Source organism: Myxocyprinus asiaticus, chromosome 19 (genome assembly GCF_019703515.2).
Source record: "Myxocyprinus asiaticus isolate MX2 ecotype Aquarium Trade chromosome 19, UBuf_Myxa_2, whole genome shotgun sequence".
In the NCBI taxonomy this organism is placed as follows: domain Eukaryota; kingdom Metazoa; phylum Chordata; class Actinopteri; order Cypriniformes; family Catostomidae; genus Myxocyprinus; species Myxocyprinus asiaticus.
The window spans coordinates 21,963,199-21,982,560 of record NC_059362.1 but is presented as its reverse complement, the minus strand read 5'-3'; the positions used below and the strand labels follow the sequence as shown (position 1 = coordinate 21,982,560).

Sequence of the window (19,362 nt, the reverse complement as noted above, 5' to 3'; positions counted from 1 at the left end):
TTTGATGGACTCAGTTCTTGATCATAGTGAAGCAAATGTGTGTAAGCCCCCTAGAGCAACAGTGACACTTCACAGGATGTGTAAAAATCTTGGGCTTGCAGATATCTGGCAACTTTTGAACCCATCTGGTAGGGACTATACATTTGTTTTTTCATCAGTCCATAAGATTTATTCTAGAATAGATTTTTTTTATATATATCTAAGTCTCTCATTTTATCTGTAGTAGATTGCTCAATTGGAAACATCTTAGTCTCGGATCACGCCCTGGTGAGTTTAGAGATGTTGCCACATACGGAGAAAAATATATCATATAGTTGGCACTTTAATGTATCCCTCTTGCAAAATCCTGATTTCCAACAAATGTTAAAGGCTGAAATCAATGTATAAATGGAGACCAACTGGTCCTCAGTATCCTCTGTGGGCATGGCCTTGGAGGCACATTAAGGCGGTTCTTAGGGGTCGGATCATACAGTATGCCTCATTCACCAAAAAATCCAAAGCACAAGAACTTGTGGAATTGGAAGGGAATATTAAAAGGGTAGAGGCAGAGCTGAAATGTCGTATGTCGTCTGATGGCCTCAGAGAATTGTCCCGATTGAAATATAGATATAATGCTATTTTGTAACAGAAAGTGGAATTTTGGTTGTTCAGGGTAAGACAGTCATACTTTGAGTTGGGGGACAAAGCAGGGAAGCTTTTAGCTAGATATATAAAACAGAGAGAGTCTTTTTCTACCATTCCCTCAAAATCTTCTGCCGGTGAAATATTTACCTCGACCAGTGATATTAATAATGCTTTTAGGGAGTTCTATTTTGATCTCTATAGTTCCACATCTTCATCTACTGATGGAGATATTGGAAAATTTGTGGATCCATTAGAACTCCCTAAACTGACAACCGAGCAAAAAAAAACTCTCTTGATTCTGAGATAACCTTGGAGGAGCTTGACGAGGTAATAAAGTCCCTGCCTACAGACAAAGCTCCGGGGCCAGATGGATTTGCCGCTGAGTTTTTTAGATCTTATGCTACAGAATTGGCTCCACTTTTGCTAGAAGTTTATACAGAAGCATTAAAGAATGGAAAGCTTCCCCCAACCATGACACAAGCCCGGATCAGTCTGATTCTTAAAAAGGACAAAGATCCAAGCGAGTGTAAAAGTTACCGCCCAATTTTTAGATGTAAAAATTGTCACATTTTGGCTAATCGATTAAGTTATGACATCTCTTATACATATAGATCAGGTGGGGTTTATTCGGGGCCATAGCTCTTCTGATAATATTAGGCATTTCATCGATATCATGTGGTCAGTGGCGAATGATCAGACTCCGGTCACTGCCATCTCACTCGATGCTGAAAAGGCATTTGATATGGTTGAATGGGATTATCTTTTTTAAGATTTTGGAAATGTATGGGTTCGGGGGTGCATTTATTGGTTTGATTAAGTTACTTTATAGACACCCTGTAGCAGCAGTACAAACAAACAGATTAATTTCAGATTATTTTACTCTGAATAGGGGCACCCGGCAGGGTTGCCCTCTTTCCCCATTATTGTTCTGTCTTGCCCTGGAACCATTAGCAGCCGCGATAAGAAGAGGATGATTTTCCAGGGGTGATTGCGGGAGGTGTGGCGCATAAGCTTCTGCTTTATGCAGATGATATTTTATTATTTGTCTCCGACCCTTCTAGATTTATGCCTTGCCTCCACAGAATTATTAATTCCTTCTCCAAGTTCTCAGGATACAAAGTCAATTGGTCTAAATCCAAAGCTTTGTCTCTGACAGCATACTGTTCAGTAGTGGCTTTCCAGCCAGGCGCTTTCCAGTGGCCCAAACAGGGCATTAAATATTTAGGTATTTTATTTCCACCAAATTTGTCTGACTTAGTTAATTTTGACCCTCTAATAAAAAGATTTTCGAGCGATGTGGAGAGGTGGGCTTCACTACATTTATCGATGATTGGGAAGGTCAATGTAATTAAAATGAATTGTATTCCAAAATTCAACTACCTGCTACAGTCACCCCCTATAGATGTCCCCCTCTCTTATTTTAAGCAATTTGAAAGTATAGCGAAGTCCTTCATTTGGAATGGTAAGCATCCCAGATAGGCCGATTGACAAAGGTGGACTAGGCCTACCCAAGATTTTGTTTTATTATTATGCTTTCGGTCTCAGACATTTGGCTCATTGGTTACTTCCACCTGAAAGGGCCCCTCCTTGGTTTTGTATTGAACAAGAAGTTCTTGCCCCTATTTCGCCATTGCAGGGTCTGTCTATCAAATTAACCGGTGAAATTAAGTTACACCCAGTCATCTCGCATTTGAACTCGGTATGGACAAAAGTGTCCAGAGTGTTTAATTCGGACATTTATTTGAATGCTGCTTCGAGCATATGGTTGAACCCAAAATTATGTATTGATAAGTCCCCCTTCTGCTGGTCAGAGTGGATTGTCAGGGGGGTTGCTGCACTTGGTGATCTATATGAGAACGTAGTGTTGAGATCCTTTGATAATTTGACTCAACATTTTTGGATTCCCAGATCTCAGTTTTTAGATATTTACAGTTGCGCCACCTGCTCTGTACTATTTTTGGGAGTAACGCCCACCCCCCTAGAGCGGCAGATACTTTGGGAGAGGTGCTTGCTGCTTTTGGTAAAGGACATGAGGCATCAGTGTATTACACTCTGCTAATTCAGAGTTTGGGGGATGGAGCTTTAACTTCTATTAAGAGATTATGGGAGAAAGATTTTAATTTGGTGTTGGAGGATGGGGTGTGGGCTGGGATTTTAAAAAACATCAAGGGTGCGCCTTATGCAATTTAAGATTTTGCATCGATTTTATTGGACCCCCTCTAGAATGTATAGGCTTTGTCTTAAAGACTTTGTCTTAAAGGAGATGCCAATCGGAAGACGGGGACACATCCCATGTTTTCTGGGGATGTGTTAGGATACAAGAGTTTTGGTTGAAAGTACAGAGGTTCATATGCCAAGTAGTCAACACACGATTTTTGTTTTGCCCCAGATTGTGTGTTTTGGGGGATGTAGCGGTCCTGCATGTGGGTGATAAATATGTGGAGAGTTTGGTCCTGACAGGCGTGATGATTGGCAGGCGGTTAATTCTCAAGGGATGGAAGTCGTCTGATGCACCCTCGTTTCGTGAGTGGTGCGTTGAGCTGGGTAGGGTGGCGGCCTTTGAGGAGATGGTGTACAGAAGGCTGGATAACATGGATATTTTCATTAGGAAGTGGGGCGGTTATCAAGCCTTTTTGGAGGGTTCTTGGGGAGGGGAATTGGAGGTTTTTTTTTTAATTTTTTTTATTTTTTTTTTATGTCTAAATATTTTTTGTTTTATTGTCTATTGTGTGTCTTTATCAGTTGACTCCCGATCACTAGAGTGCTTGTTTGTGTTGGATGGGGTGGAGGGATTATTGCTCAGAGGAAAAACAATTTTTTTGATTTCATGTGGTTTGAGGTTGAATTTTCTATATGTCTGTGTGATTTGCTGCATAAATCAATTAAAATTGTTATTAGAGGAAAATCCATGCATTTTAATTTTATCTTGTTACAGTGGATGTTCAAACCTTGTTTGCTCATGTAACTGTCAGCTGTAATAAATTATATCCCCATTGAAATAAGATACGGAATAAAAGTAGATTTGATAAATAGTATATTTGCCCTGTATAAATAACAATATATAGGAATTGTATCTAAAATAAGGGGTGATAAATAAATACTAATACAACAGGCTGGGAAAATAGATATTTATTCATTTTAATATCCTATATATATTTTGAATGTGTTGAAACTTGAAGCCTGTCATGCAAAACATGAGCTCATTGACGTCATAAAATCAGTCTGCTTTTTGATTCCAACCGTTACTCCTGGTCAGAGGATCCATTAATATTTTGTTTATATGTAGGGTTACGTTCTACTGAGTTTAATGGTGCAACGCTCAAATATTTAAAAGTGCATAAATTGTGACTTTGTGCCCATTTACGCCACAACTAGGCTAAGTTATAACTTACATATAGCTGGTGCAACCGGCCCCAGGGCTTCAGTTTGGGAAAGAAGGGGTGAAAGGATAAAGGAAGAAGTGGTTGGTCCAAAGCAAACAGGAAGGCCTTCATTTGCATGTGCATATTATGTTATCTACAAGACTGGGGGCTTTTGATGGGTCTGTCAAGCCTGGGAAATGACAGGGTTGTAACCTTCTCTTCACACCAATCCTCCCTTTTATTCCTTAAATTATGTGTAGCCATCTTTGATATTTACTTTAGTCACATCACTATGGTAACAGGCTTTATTCATGGCTTTACTTCGATTATTCGTTCATACAGAAAATATTCAGTGTTAATTGACAATTTGAGACAATTTGAGAGACACACCTGCTTGTAAATGCTGTTGTCAATCCCAAACATTGGCTGTGTGACTGTAGCCAATAAGGTGTAGAAGTCTTGGGTCTTGTCACACTTTATTAAAAAATACAAGCCCTGATGACATTTGTGCAAAGCTAATGGTGAAGAGATAATCTAACTGGACCATAGACCTGTGTTTGGCAAAGTTCAAAGCGCTGCAGGGTATTGATCTGTCTTCACTCAGTGGTTATTAGCCAGGGTACGCTGCTAATCCGGTCACAGATTCAATCACAGATTCAACACTGACCTTAAAAAGGGGAGTCATAGGTGACTGTGTCTCTTTGATTATGATATCAAATGATGTGATGACAAGATGGTCCATAAACCAGACAGAAGAATTTTGCTGCTTGACCAGATAAAGCCAACGTCTACAATGAACATCCCATGTCAATGCTGTACTAGAGTTTTACTCTGACTAAGTTTAAAACTCTAGAGTCTAGTAAAGCCTAATAAAGTGGATATATCATAAAAAATAGGATTTTCTTGCTCTTTTGAAATAAGAGTTAATTTAGGTATGCTCTAACAGTAGGGCTGTGCTGATTAGGGGTGTGTAAATTTATTTAAATGATCTTAATATCGATTCTTAAATGTCAAGTCTGATCTTTTACTCTATGCGCAGCCCTCCACCACAATGAGAAGAAATCATCGCATTTGCAACCAGATTTCGACTAAAATTGTATACAGTATATTTGGCAACTTCCGTGTGATGCAATAGTATTGTCTCTGGTTACATCTAAATATTGTAAGTGCATGCTTATCCAGTTAAATAATAATAATTTACTGATGAAATCAAATCAGACATGACATTTGACATTAGGATTATATTCCCCAATAGCATTATTATACATCATATTCAGCATTATATATAGTAGATTAATATGGCACTCTCATTAAACCTCTGTAAACTTTAATTTTCTCTCGCATGGTCAGAGCAGATCACTCTTGCTCTTCAAATAGAAATTTGAGCCCTCGCACTGAAAAGGTGCGTCTCACGCCCGCTCCTGGTTTCACTTTCAGCCTAACTCATGGTACAAGTGCAACATCTGTGGCTGCTAGTGTGCAGTCGTATTTTAGAGCTCCTTGTGTCCAATGAAGCAATTTCCATGTGTATGCCCATGTTACGTAGGTGTAGGATGTTGCACGTATTCGAACAGATTCTAAAATAATTTGCACAAAAAAAAAAATCCCATCTCCACAATGCGCATCGTAACATTTTTGAACCGTGATGCACTGTGCCACGATAAACCATTACAACCCTAATCGATATATTGCGGTACTTTTTCTCATGATATTGTATCAATATTATTATTAATCAGTTTGTGTTTTCATATCATGTCCAACATTTCAATAATAAAGAAGTAGGTTATTTAAATAAATGCAAACTTTGTGACCAAATTTTTCTCGAGGTGCGAGAACGATTGAAACTGAACCTTGCATCTTTCACTCTTTCTCTCAAGGTCATGCTGGGTCTTTTACATGTATTTGGTGCAGTTTCAATTGCCATCCAATTATGATTTCATGATTTATCACAGTATATTTAATCATGACATGTATTGCAATACATACCGTATCATGAGGTGGTTGGTGATACCCAGCCCTATCTAACGTTCACAACACAAAGGAACTTCCACAGAAGTGGAAGCTCTCTAGCATTTTTGTTACTTTTGTTTGTTTGTCTGTCATGTTTTTTGTCACTCTTTCCCGATCAGTTTCACCAGGGATGAACTGCTGAATATTCAGCAGAGTATACCTGATGATTTTTTGTCGGTGTTTGATTATTCGGAGGTTTTATTAGACATCTTAGTTGGAGGTGCAATGGTGCTCTACAAGCGATCCAAAAGACACACGTGAGGGAAGCGAGCCAGCGTGTTTGTGAAGCTTCGTCAACGCGGCTTTAGGACTCCACTGCCAAGTATTCATCTGGAGAATGTCCGCTCCCTCACAACAAAACGGACAAACTGCTTCTGCTCACTCAAATAAGAACTTTTCTAACTCCGCTGCTCTGTGTTTCGCAGAAATCTGGCTGAATGAAGCCATCCTGGACAGTGCGCTTCATCTGTCAGACTACCGGTTGTTCAGAGCGGATCATGTTGTGGAATCATCGGGGAAAGCGAGAGGCGGTTGAACATGCTTTTACATCAACGAAAGTTGGTGTACAGTGTAACAGCATTGAAGAAGTGCTTTCCTAATTTAGAAGTGCTCTTCATCAACTGTAAGCTTTTCTACTCTCCGTGGGAGTTTTCCTCGATCATTCTGGTGAGTGTTTATATCCCACCACAAGCGTGTGAATGCAGCATTGCAACAGCTGGCTGATTAGATCACCGACATGGAGCAACAACACCCGAACTCTCTTATTATTCTTGGAGATTTTAATAAACCTTACCTCACCTGTGAACTGCCAAAATACAAACAACACGTCACATGCCCCACCAGAGACAGACATATACTGGATCACTGCTACACCACTGTAAAGGATGCATATCTCTCTGTCCCACATGCAGCTTTAGGACTCTCTGATCACTGTTTGGTTCATCTTCTCCCAACCTACAAGCAGAAACTAAAATCAGCTTAGCCTGTAGTAAGGACTGTAAAGAAGCAGAGATGGAACCACAAGCCTGCTTTGACTGCACTGATTGGAGTGTTTTTGAAGCTGCAGCCACAGACCTGGACGAGCTCACAGATACTGTGACATCATATATCAGTTTATGTGAGGATATGTGCATCCCTACTAGGACATTTTTAGCATTCAATGACAATAAACCATGGTTTACAGGAAAACTCAGACAGCTTTGTCATGCCAAAGAGGATGCTTACAGAAGTGGGGATAAAATATTGTACAACCAGGCCAGGAACACACTGACTAAGGAAATCAGAGTGGCTAAAATAAGCTACTCTGAAAATCTGAAAAACTAATTTTCAGCTAACGATCCTGCATCTGTGTTGAAAGGCCTGAAATGCATCACCAAGTGCAAGACACCTCCCCCTCACTCTGTAGAGAGTCAACTAATGGCTGATGAACAATGTGTTTTACTGCAGGTTTAAAAAGCCCAGCCTCACACCCCTCCCCCACTCTAATCTTCACTTCACACACACACCAACACCTCCTGGATCCCCCCTCCTCCCTCTCCTGCTGCTCAGTCTGCACTTCTTATCTGTGAAGAGGATGTATGCCGGGTCTTTCAGAAACAAAAGACTAGAAAAGTGCCCAGACAGTGTTTCACCTGCCTGTCTGAAAGTCTGTGCTGACCAACTGGTCCCCATCTTCTCACAGATCTTCAATAGATCACTGGAGCAGTGTGAAGTTCCCTGCTGCTTCAAATGCTCCACCATCATTCCGGTCCCCAAAAAGCCCAAAATCATAGGACATAATGACTACAGACCTGTTGTTCTCAAGTCTGTGGTCATGAAGTCATTTGAGAGACTGGCTTTGGCCTACCTAAAGGACATCACTGGACCCCTGCTGGACCCCCTTCAGTTTTCTTACTGATCAAACAGGTCTGTGGATGACGCTGTCAATATGGGACTGCATTATATCCTGCAACACCTCAACAGACCTGGGATTTATGCAAGGATTCTATTTGTGGACTTAAGTTCAGCCTTCAATACCATCATGTCTGATCTTCTCTCAACCAAACTGACCCAGCTCTCTGTGCCCACCCCAATCTGTCAATGGGTCACCAGCTTTCTGTCTGATAGGCAGCAGCTAGTGAGACTGGGGAAACACATCCGGGACCCTCACTATTAGCACTGGTGCTCCTCAGGGATGCATTCTCTCTCCACTGCTGTTCTCCCTGTACATGAATGACTGCACTGCAAAAGACCCCACTGTCAAGCTCCTGAAGTTTGAAGATAACACCACGGTCATTGGCCTCATCCACAACAGTGACGAGTCTGCATACAGACAGGAGGTTGATCAGCTGGCTGTCTGGTGCGGTCACAACCTTGAGCTGAACACGCTCAAAACAGTGGGGATGATAGTGGACTTCAGGAGAAATCCCCCCGCACCTCCTCCCCCTCACCATCCTGAACAGCACAGTGGCAGCAGTGGAGTCATTCATGTTCCTGGGCTCTACCATCTCTCAGGACCTGAATTGGGACACCTACATAGACTCCATTGTGAAGAAGGCTCAACAGAGGTTGTACTTCCTTCGCCAGCTGAGGAGTTCAACCTGCTACTGGAGCTGCTGACACAGTTCTACTTGGCTGTCATTGAGTCTGTCCTGTGTGCATCTATAACTGTCTGGTTTGGTTCAGCAACTAAATCAGACAGAAGGAAACTACAACGGACAGTCAGGACTCCTGAGAGGATTATTGGTGCCCCCCTGCCCACCCTTCACCTGTACGTCTCCAGAGTGAGGAAACATGCAGGTAGAATCACTCTGGACCCCACACACCCTGACCACTCCCTCTTTGAACTGTTGCCCTCTGGCCAACGCTACAGAGCACTGAGCGCCAGAACATCCAGGCACAAGAACAGTTTTTTCCCTCCGGCCATTTTCCTCATGAGCAATTATACTGCCTCAGGACTCCCCCATAGTGCAATAATGTAAATACATATCTCATGTACATATGTAAATTCACATTTAATTCAATAACTGAACATACCCCTACCTTGCACATACGTTACCACTTGCACATGTACATATGCCATTCTGTTATATGTCCTATTATTTGTATGTCTATTCATACTCTTACCTTGTTTTATATTCTGTGTCTCACTGTAATGTTCTGTGTGCACTTGTTTCTCCTATCACCAAAAATGTCTTGTGTATGTGGGAACACTTGGCAATAAAGCTCATTCTGATTATGTTATGCAGAGGTTAGCCAATCATGACAGAGGTCTTTTACATATAGTAGTCTTAAAGTTACAGTGGCAAAAACTGTTTAATTCTAAGGGTCAGAGTGAGGGTAGGAAATTGTCATGCAAAAGTAAATTATGGCTGTGGATGTAAAGGGGAAAATAAAGTAATACCTAAGTGATATGCCCTGTCTAAGTGAAAGCATCTTTTGAGTCTATTTTTTTTAAGGTAACAGGACAGTATAGTATTCTTAAAACCCCTGTGAAGGGCAAGGGCTATTTTAGGTTTGATTCCCAAACCATTCTGCTGACATCTCTTTTTATTCAGAAAGCTTAGCACAGTCATTCTTCACCCCCTGTGCCCTGTTCTCATTGTCTCAGTGCAGTCAGGTGTGCAGGCTACTCCTGGCTCAAGGCCAAAGCTGGAGGTACAGTATCAGTAAGGTTACAGTATCAGCGGTCTTACCCCTGGCAAGAAAGATTAAGAATGGTCCATGTGGATATTAATCTGACTAATTTAATTGTCCCTACTGAGGAAATAAATAAGCATCAGTAATCAGAGCTTTCTGATTTCTATAAAAGTAAGTGATTCTGTTGTAATCTTATACTGCCTTTTATTTTGCTGAAGTATAAGGCCTGTTTCATACCACATGCAGCAGCAGTGCTTTACATTGCTCTACATCCAAGTAGAGTTTTGGAGCTGATCAAATGTTTGCTGAATCCAGCAGAAAACGTGTTGAAATTGCACTGCAATCTGTTTATTTTGCAGGCTTTTATGGACCAACATAACATACTGGTGTGAGCTACTCATCCATTGATTGAAAAGAAAAATACATCAAACCAGACACAGTGACAGGCACACAGATATCTTTGTAATCAGTAAATCTGACTGAATCACACTTTGGTGTTTGAGATTTTTTCCATGTAGATTAATTACCATTTGGCTGTAAATGTGGCCCCCCTCCGTATGACAATCATATTTGTAAGAATTCTCAGTGACTTACACCCTAAAAAACAGTTGATAATATATGGCCATTATTACAAGTAAAACTTATTGATGTAGGAATTAGGCATGGGTGATATGGCCAAAAAAATAAAATAATTATCACTATTTTTTTTTTTTTTTTTTTTCATATTTGATATTTATCACGGTATAAATGCCTTACCATTAATAGGGGTGGAACTGCATTCCACATGTTTGTTAGACCTCAAGAATGAATTAAACACAATTTGTTTGTTTACAAGTAAACTCCAGAGGGTAAACTACCTTTAAAGTACACTCAGTTTCAATGAAATTTGGCCTTCTGACTTCTCAAACATGGAGGCAACTGAGATTCATCCTCCGCCACCCGGATTGAGGCGAGTCACTACGCCACCACGAGGACTAGGGTTGCCAACTGTCCCATATTAGCCAGGACGTCCCGTATTTCGACGGAAGTGAAGATGTCCCATACAGGAAGCCTATTGTCCTGTATTTCAGCAGGAAGACGCTTGAGCGGGACCCCGATCAGATGGCGAAATGCACCGTGTTGAATCAACAAAATGTTCAAAGGGGCTCAAGCGTCCTGTATTCGTGTGACAAAAAGTTGGCAACCCTAATGAGGACTTGGAGTGCATTGGGAATTGGGCATTCCAAATTGGGGAGAAAAGGGGAGAAAAAAAAAAGTAATTACTTTAATTGAAAGTCAGTAACTGTAATCTGATTACAAGAATTTAAAATGTAATGTATTACACTACTTTTTTGACTGAAAAGTAATTAGATTACAGTAACTAATTACTTTGTAATCAGATACACCCAACACTGCTCATTTGTTACTTGATTTCTTGAAATGATAATTATCTGAACTGAACACATTGCAATGCAATGCAATGCAAAAAAAAAAGAAATCGTCCATAGTTTGTCTGATTTATGCTTAATACAAGAACAAGCAATTTACCAATGGTGTTAGAAAAGTAAACTTAATTCAAGATATATTCTCTGAAAACAAGTCTTATTATTTTTCTTCCGAAGTAAATTCATCTTGTATTAAGATATTTTTACTGGAAAAAGACAGAAATACTTATTTAGAGTAAATAAGCCCTGCTTGTTCCTGAAAAGAGAGACTCTTCAAACTGACCTCCGGGTTCTAGATAAACCGTAAATTTCTTGAACATTTTTGATCCAAAAAAATGCCCTTGCCTGAATATTGCAGCCATTACACACAGAAATGTATGGCTAAGAATGAAGTGCTCATGGGAAAAGGGCAGAAAGAAGGACTGTAGTGAACATTCACAGCATGACAGTGAGTCCTGCCAGACATCCACATTAATGCTTTGCTCATTAAGGCCAAATGCTGGGGAGTTGAGGATAATTATGCAGGACGTGGGATCAGGGGTTCTCCAGACACTTGGCCAATGTTCAAGAATGCGCACTCGTCCCTACAGATGCACAATTGTGAGGTGCCATCATCTCCCTAAAGGCTTGGCATGGTTGGGTGTGAAACGTCCTACGCAGTTCCACAAGGATCGCATTGCCAACGCCATATTTTTTCTTTCCTGTGTGTTCCATAAACATACAGTAAGCTACAATTAAGATGCCTTATTAGTGGCTGTGCAGGCAGGCTGTTTGTTTTTCATAAGGAGCTGCCAAACTTCATGAGTTCAACTCATTTTTTTTTTTATTTATTACTCCCTAGTAACTCCCTGCTTTCCTTCTACAGCTGGTTTTGGCATGTTGATTTTGGGTGTCTTATGCTATCTATCTTGAAAATGGTTGCTTCAGCACTATAGAGTAGGACTGGGTGAAATATTGATATATTCACAATGATTGTGCTGTCGATATGAAATGAAGAAACATTGTGGATGAATATGCTGATGTGTTTAATGAACTTTTTTGCCCAAGTTAAGTTTCCTAGTTTTGCAATTGGGTCTCTAATTTAAACGGAAGTGACAAAAACAGAGTAAGAGTTGGTAAGTTCGACTCATTTCTGTAATTAGGTTCAAATTAATTGATTCCAATTATTATAAACAATATATTTTGGTAAATAATGCTGTTTGCATATACTTTAAATGTGAAAATAATTGTAAAAAAAACTGGAAATCATGCCTTGACTTTACGTTTTGCATTAAAAATTTTGAATCTACTTGGCAACAGTGGGGGTTTAGGTAAAATGATGGTTCCTTTGACTTTAAAAGAATCACAGTTCAAGCCATTTCAGAAAAAAACTTAAATATTAAGATATTGAATATCATCAAAAGACAGAAATATTGAGATATTTTGTTTAGCTATACCCTGCTATAGACCTGTGCTAATGTGCTTTTGGCTCAATATGGGTGCAGTGTTGTTTCTCTGATGCCTGTGAATCTGTGTTGGCCTACTTACAGCGTGTTCTATTTCTGTCACAAGTGCTTTGAATGTGATGTTTGAGATCTGCTCTCTGCTTTCTTGTTTTTGAGAGCATGTATACATCTGGGGAGTGTTTCTGTATGTGTTGAGGGAGATGGTTTTCACCAGAGAATATATGCAGGGTTAATATTGTTGAATGTTTGATTATAGAAAATCCAACTGCCACCCTTTCATGTAAGCAATAAATGTGCAGATACTTTGGTTATTCAAGTGCATTGAGGCATAAACCTCAATCTCAACCTAAATTAAGCCATCAGCAGGTAGATGAAATAGATGAGCAAATACAGATGTTGCAAACAAGAAAGAATATATTGCAAAGAGAATTTCAACAATAAAGGAACATAAATATAGAAAAGAAGCAAAGTAATTCACACACTTGTCAGTAGAATATTTGGTTTCACTCAAGTGGCTTGTATCAAAATAAGATCATTTTCAAGATAAAGATAATTTTTCACTGCTGCTCAGTTGGAATGTCTCATTCCCACCAAGTTGCCCAAATTATGCCATACCCAATAACATTCCAAAACCACACTTTCCTTCCTAGCTTATTCCTGATATGTTATTTCACATTCCTCTTTTCCCAGTCTCATATTCCTGTTGTATGTACTCTGATTAGTGTCTCAGCATCATGCTGAGGGCCATATGGATTAATGAAGTGTGCTTGAAGTAAAAACGAGAGCAATGTTTACCCATACTCATACTAACATATTTTAATCAATGTCTTCAGGATATAATGTAACTTACTGAAGGAGCCAGTTCATTATAGTTTGTTTAACTTTCTCTCAGGAACAAGAGGAGAATAAAGGTGCTACAAGTTGGCCAGAGTACTACATTGACCAGCTCAATTCAATGGCAGCTGTAAGTATGCAGTGTTTTCATGCCTTTTCCAAGATTAAAGTAAATGAGTATTTATGTTTTCACACTTTATTATAGGTACTGTAGAGTCCAGTTTTTCTTAGGACCATTTCAATAATATTTACCCTTAAACCTTCTATTGTCTTAGGGTCAGTTTTGACCCGCACAGGTAAAGAATCTGTTATAAATACGGCATAGTTTTTGGTCCGGAACAAAATGTTGTGACTTTGTTGAGACCATCAAAACAAATAAAATAAAACCGAAAATTGATTTTATACATAATTGTTTAAGTGAAATAACTATTTAAAACCAACTGTTCCTTCCATTTTCTTAACGGGTCAATTTTGACCAATATGTGAAAAACCAGTTGTGACCTTTCACCTTCAGACTTTCTGTATGTTATGCAGCTTTAAATAGTTTTTTTGTACATATATTTCACATTTTCTCAAATTTAGCCCCTAGCCCCATACTGTTCCCTAGCTTTCATTGGGTATTGCATCTTTCCCACAAATTACATTATTTTTATCTAAAACGGGGTTTGTGCGCACAGGCACATGTCCACACACACAAACACACACAGAGAGTAAATATGTTTACTATAATTGTTATGTTAAACATTTTTTTTATTTTTTATAAAAGGCTATAATGGGGCTAAAGGCTTCCCCAATGTAAAAAGACCATTGGATGTTATTTTCTCCTAAAACATTAGATTGCAGAAAGAACTATTACAGCACTTTCCTAAACCTCTGTAATACTACAGCAACTTATTTGAAATTAGTGGGAAGGAATGGATTTATTGAAATGGACATGCAAAGTTTGCCCATTTTAAATGCTGGAAAAGGCAATCGAGATTCATTGGTGAAATAGACATCTTCTAAAATTCTAAAATTTACACTGTTGATTTTCTACAAGCAGAATAAATTGTTGTAATATAGTTGAGATAATTTAACATGGCCAAAGTGATTGAAATAAACATACATTGATACATCATTTGCCAATGTTTAAAAAACTTTTTTTTGTTTTTATTCTTTAAAATGTATGTTAATTCATTAATATTTACAATGAAGCCCTTTTTCCAAATCATTATACACTTTGGAATCACAACAAAACAGATTTTCGTTAAGGGGGTATTTGGTGGCGTTGTACAGTAATCAAGAATTTATGCATTTTGAATGGTTTTCAATACAGTCAAAAAAGAACCATAGGACAAAAGGAGGGGGTAGTTTATCTATCTATCTATCTGTATATCTATCTATCTGTCTGTCTGTCTGTCGGTTGCATTTTAGCTAGCTTCCTTTAAAATGCTGTGTGTGTTTCTAGTGTAAGCATGGCTTCCAATTTGTATCTAACAGAGGAAGACTCTGTTGGCCTTGGAGAAGGAAGAAGAAGAGGAACGTAACAAGACAATTGAAAGCCTTAAAACGGCTCTGCGGACACAACCCATGAGGTCTGCATACACTAACACACAAACAGATGCACACATTCAGTCTTTTCATTCAGAATAATAGTCACCGTTAGGCTCAAGTGTTGCTGTTCCAGTGTAAACATATACATTCATATTTCAAATACATTGTTGGCTTTAGTTGAAATGGTACACCACTGTTTCAAGGCAGTTTTTCATTTAACATGTCACTTTTACCTTGCCTAGTCCTACACTACCCTATTAACCACATACCTTACCTATTGTGTGCGCTTATCAGAATTGTGACTCATTAAGCAAATAAGATCACTTACGTCACACACATGCACACATTTGATTAAGTGGTTCCAGCTCTGACCATTTGATCCTGGGGTCAGGTCATCACCACTGAACTTTGCAGGGGTTGGGCCAAAGCATTCCATCTGTCTTTGTGCTTAATAGTGTTTTAGGCATATATCAATTTGTGTTTTCTCAGTTTTGGCCAATTGTTTTTCAGGCGAAGTGCTTTATAAGGGCCATAAATTAGTCCAACTACTGATTATGATGTGTTATTCATCACCTGTGGAGTAGATCATTTTCAGCTCTGTGGTTAAGAATAAACATGAAAAGAATAAAAAAGAGAAACTTATTCTTTGTAGAGTTGTGGCCTAGAAGTTAGCACACAAGAAAGTGGCTTATTGCAAGAAAGTAGCATTCCAGTTTACATACACTGTATGATCAGCGTACACTTTACTCCCGTATACATGCGGATTGGTCAGTAATCAGCTTTCTCCACAGCAGTGTCATTTCCCCACGACGCTTGTGTAAATGACAAACATGGTATCCGAGGAAGACTTCACTGTTTTATTTAGTTGCTTTGCTTTATTTGCAGATATTCCAGAGTTGTTGCTGTGTTTGTTTCCTTAACTTTCTTTCATGACCTGCTGCAGAATTGCGAGTTTTCCTCTTATGTAAAACTCTGGGATTCCCCCAGTGTACAAGCACATATACGTGAATGTGAGGGACAGTCAATATTTTACATTGGTGATATAGTTTATAGTGTATGTGTTTTTCCCACTGTATTCCTAGAAATGTTGAATTCTTTCTGCTGTGTTGATTTGTTGTTGGGCTCAATCCTATGACTTTGTTATTCGTTCTGTTCAAGCACATGCACACTCCTTAAAAACATGTTACAAGTCGCTTATGTGTTTACATGGCAACATTAAGCCGTGTTCTCCGAGAGAAACCTGTAATTGTTAAAGCGTTCTTGGCGTTCTTGTTTACATGATATTTCAGAACTGCACAAACCCTGAAATAAACCGTTTTTTTTTTTGTTAGTTTTTTTTTTTCTCTCCAATTTGGAATACCCAATGCGCTCTAAGTCCTCGTGGTGGCGTAGTGACTCACCTCAATTCGGGTAGCGGAGGACGTATCTCAGTTGTCTCCGCGTCTGAGTCTGTCAATCCGCTCATCACATGGCTTGTTGAGCGCATTACCACGGAGACATAGTGCATGTGGTGACTTCACACCATCCACCGCGGCATCCACGCACAACTCGCCACGCGTGAACCACATTATAGCGACCACGAGGAGATTACCCCATGTGACTCTACCCTCCCTAGCAACCGGGACAATTTGGTTGCTTAGGAGACTTGGCTGGAGTCACTCAGCACGCCCTGGGATTCGAACTCGTGATCTCCAGGGGTGGTAGTCAGCGTCTTTACTCGCTTTACCTCCTCCTCCAGGCCCCCAATAAACTGTTTTCTTAAGTGCATGTAAATGTGGTCATTGAGCCTTGGTGCTAACTTTGGAGTCCCAATCCTGTTGCCCCCTATACTGGCCTCTCTTTCCCGACTTGTGTACTAAGTTTTCTGAAGACGTATGATAGCGTTGTGTGAGAAACGGACCAATATTTAAGTCCTTTTTCACTGTAAACCTTCCCCTCTATTATGTATATTTTAAAATATATTTTCAGAAGACTAGAAAGAAAATCTTAATAAATGAGAGCTTCTATCTATTGCAACCTACCTCGTGACATTTAACGTGAACTACACTGATCTTTAATGGAAAGCTTAATTCACTCCCATAGGTTTGTAACACGGTTCATTGACATGGATGGCCTGACATGCATCCTGAATTTCTTGAAGAGTATGGACTATGAGACCACAGAGTCTCAGATCCACACGTCCCTCATCGGCTGCATCAAAGCCCTGATGAACAACTCGCAGGGTCGTGCCCATGTGCTCTCGCATTCTGAAAGTATCAACATCATCGCCCAGAGTCTGGCCACTGAGAACATCAAGACCAAAGTGGCGGTACTGGAGATCATGGGTGCTGTGTGTTTAGTGCCTGGAGGACACAAGAAGATTTTGGAGGCCATGTTGCACTACCAGAAGTTCTCCTGTGAACGAACACGATTTCAGGTGGGCTAATTCATTCAATCCAAGCAAGACACGACGTTAAGCAACTTTGTAGCAAGATAAATGTTTATGCCATGATCATGACCATAATAATTTTATTGATCACAGAAATTGCTGAATGATCTGGACAAGAGTACTGGGCGGTACAGGGATGAGGTCAGCCTGAAGACGGCCATTATGTCTTTCATTAATGCTGTGTTAAGTCAAGGAGCTGGCGAAGTAAGACCTTTTGACTCACTTTTTTGACCGTTACCACATTTATTTTTTCCCCCTCAACCTGACATTTGTTTTAAACTGTCATAATTTACTCTCCAAATTTTCCCTTAGTTAGGTGTTCTGCAAGGTCATAAATGAAATCGGGCTTGGGGCAAAATTGCCACTGAAACAAACAAACAAAAATGCCCTATTTTTAAAGTTAGAGGAAACAATTTCCCTGTAGAAAATCCCTTTGTTTTTATACGTTATTTGAGATGTTTCACGATATTCTATTCTAGGCAGGTCTAGAAAAGGGTTTAGACCCTTCTTTGTTTTTAATTGCAAAAACAGTCTCTACAGTTCATTGTTCATCAAGTCTTTCTTTAATTAACCTGTAGGCCAGCCTTGAGTTCCGGGTTCATCTGCGATACGAGTTCCTCATGTTGGGGATTCAGCCCATCATTGACAAACTCAGGTCACATGAAAACTGTACTTTAGACAGGTATGTTTCACAGTGGTTATTTTGAGAAACTTTAAACTCTCATTAAGATATTTTGATTTTATGATTTTGCTGTATGTCTTATTTGTTTCCTCAGGCATTTGGATTACTTTGAGATGCTAAGAAACGATGATGAGCTTACTTTGTCGAGACGCTTTGAGTCTGTAAGTAGGCACTCTAGTCTAAACTACAGTTTTTTGCACATATATTGTATTTGTTTTATGACATTTCCTTGTATTTAAGATTATTGTATGAATTTAATTTGTTTATTGAATGGATGTAAATGTATTATATTTTTGCATAAATTTTTTCAGATTCATATAGACACGAAGAGTGCAACACAGGTTTTTGAACTCGTACGAAAGAAGCTGGCCCACACTGATGCATACCCGCACTTTATGTCTATTCTACACCATTGCCTGCTCATGCCTCGTAAGTGCTGTAATCTCGCATACCCCTCAAAGTATCACCTTTTCATAGTGACACATGAAACCATTTGGCACCTTCTGTCTTTCATCTGTTGTATTTTTCTCCTTTAAATTTCATATCCTTTCTCTCCTCCTGCGTTTTCACTGCATTATTTCAGTTTGTCTTTTTAAGTATACATTTTAAATCCATTTTTAAACTAAGCTTTTTTTATTTTATTTTATTTTTATTCATTTTTATGTTCTTAAATGATTTTAAAATTGAATTATACTTGTCTTTATTTTTCTTTCTCTTTATCATGCCTAATAGCACTCTGAATTACCATTGTGTTTGAAGTGTGCTATATAAATAAACTTGCCTCACGTTGCCTAGTCCATAATTGAAACCACAAGTTTTGCTGACTGTTATAAGTATATTTAAATAATGTTATAAATTTTTTTCAGATTATATTAGGTATTATGCATACAGAAATGGTTGAACCTATCCTTTATTTTGTAGATAAGAGAAGCGGGAACACAGTGCAGTACTGGCTGCTTCTGGACCGCATCGTCCAACAGATGGTCCTACAAAATGACAAAGGTCATGACCATGATATCACCCCATTAGAAAACTTCAATGTAAAGAATGTGGTTCGAATGTGAGTTTGCTCCCTTGTTTTTGATAACTTGCTCAAAATTGTTTTGGTAAGATTTGTTTTCTTTGGCATTCATGTGTTGCTGTAGTCAGCGTTGGGAGGGTTACTTTTGAAATGTATTCCACTACAGATTACAGAATACATGCTGTAAAATGTAATTTGTAACATATTCTGTTAGATTACTCAAGGTCAGTAACATATTCTAAATACTTTGGATTAATTCTTCAGCACTGGTAGATTTTTTCACTTGTTTTGACTATAAAAACTCTGCCAGTACAGTAAGACAAAATACACGTTAAAAATACATTCTCTGAAAAACCTAAATATATTATGCAGTGTTGTTTC

General features: G+C 39.1%; 1 protein-coding gene across 2 annotated transcripts in view; it reads left to right on the top strand.

Moving 5' to 3' along the window:
• The window catches only part of LOC127409824 (disheveled-associated activator of morphogenesis 1-like), a 94,737-nt gene that overhangs the window by 46,811 nt on the left and 28,564 nt on the right, over window positions 1–19,362 (top strand). For both annotated transcript variants that reach the window (XM_051644669.1, XM_051644668.1), the window contains exons 4-11: window positions 13,376–13,447; window positions 14,797–14,891; window positions 16,933–17,266; window positions 17,372–17,482; window positions 17,857–17,960; window positions 18,055–18,121; window positions 18,272–18,389; window positions 18,882–19,020. In XM_051644669.1, coding sequence (XP_051500629.1) covers window positions 13,376–13,447; window positions 14,797–14,891; window positions 16,933–17,266; window positions 17,372–17,482; window positions 17,857–17,960; window positions 18,055–18,121; window positions 18,272–18,389; window positions 18,882–19,020 — 1,040 coding nt within the window. The remainder of the gene's footprint in view (window positions 1–13,375; window positions 13,448–14,796; window positions 14,892–16,932; window positions 17,267–17,371; window positions 17,483–17,856; window positions 17,961–18,054; window positions 18,122–18,271; window positions 18,390–18,881; window positions 19,021–19,362) is intronic.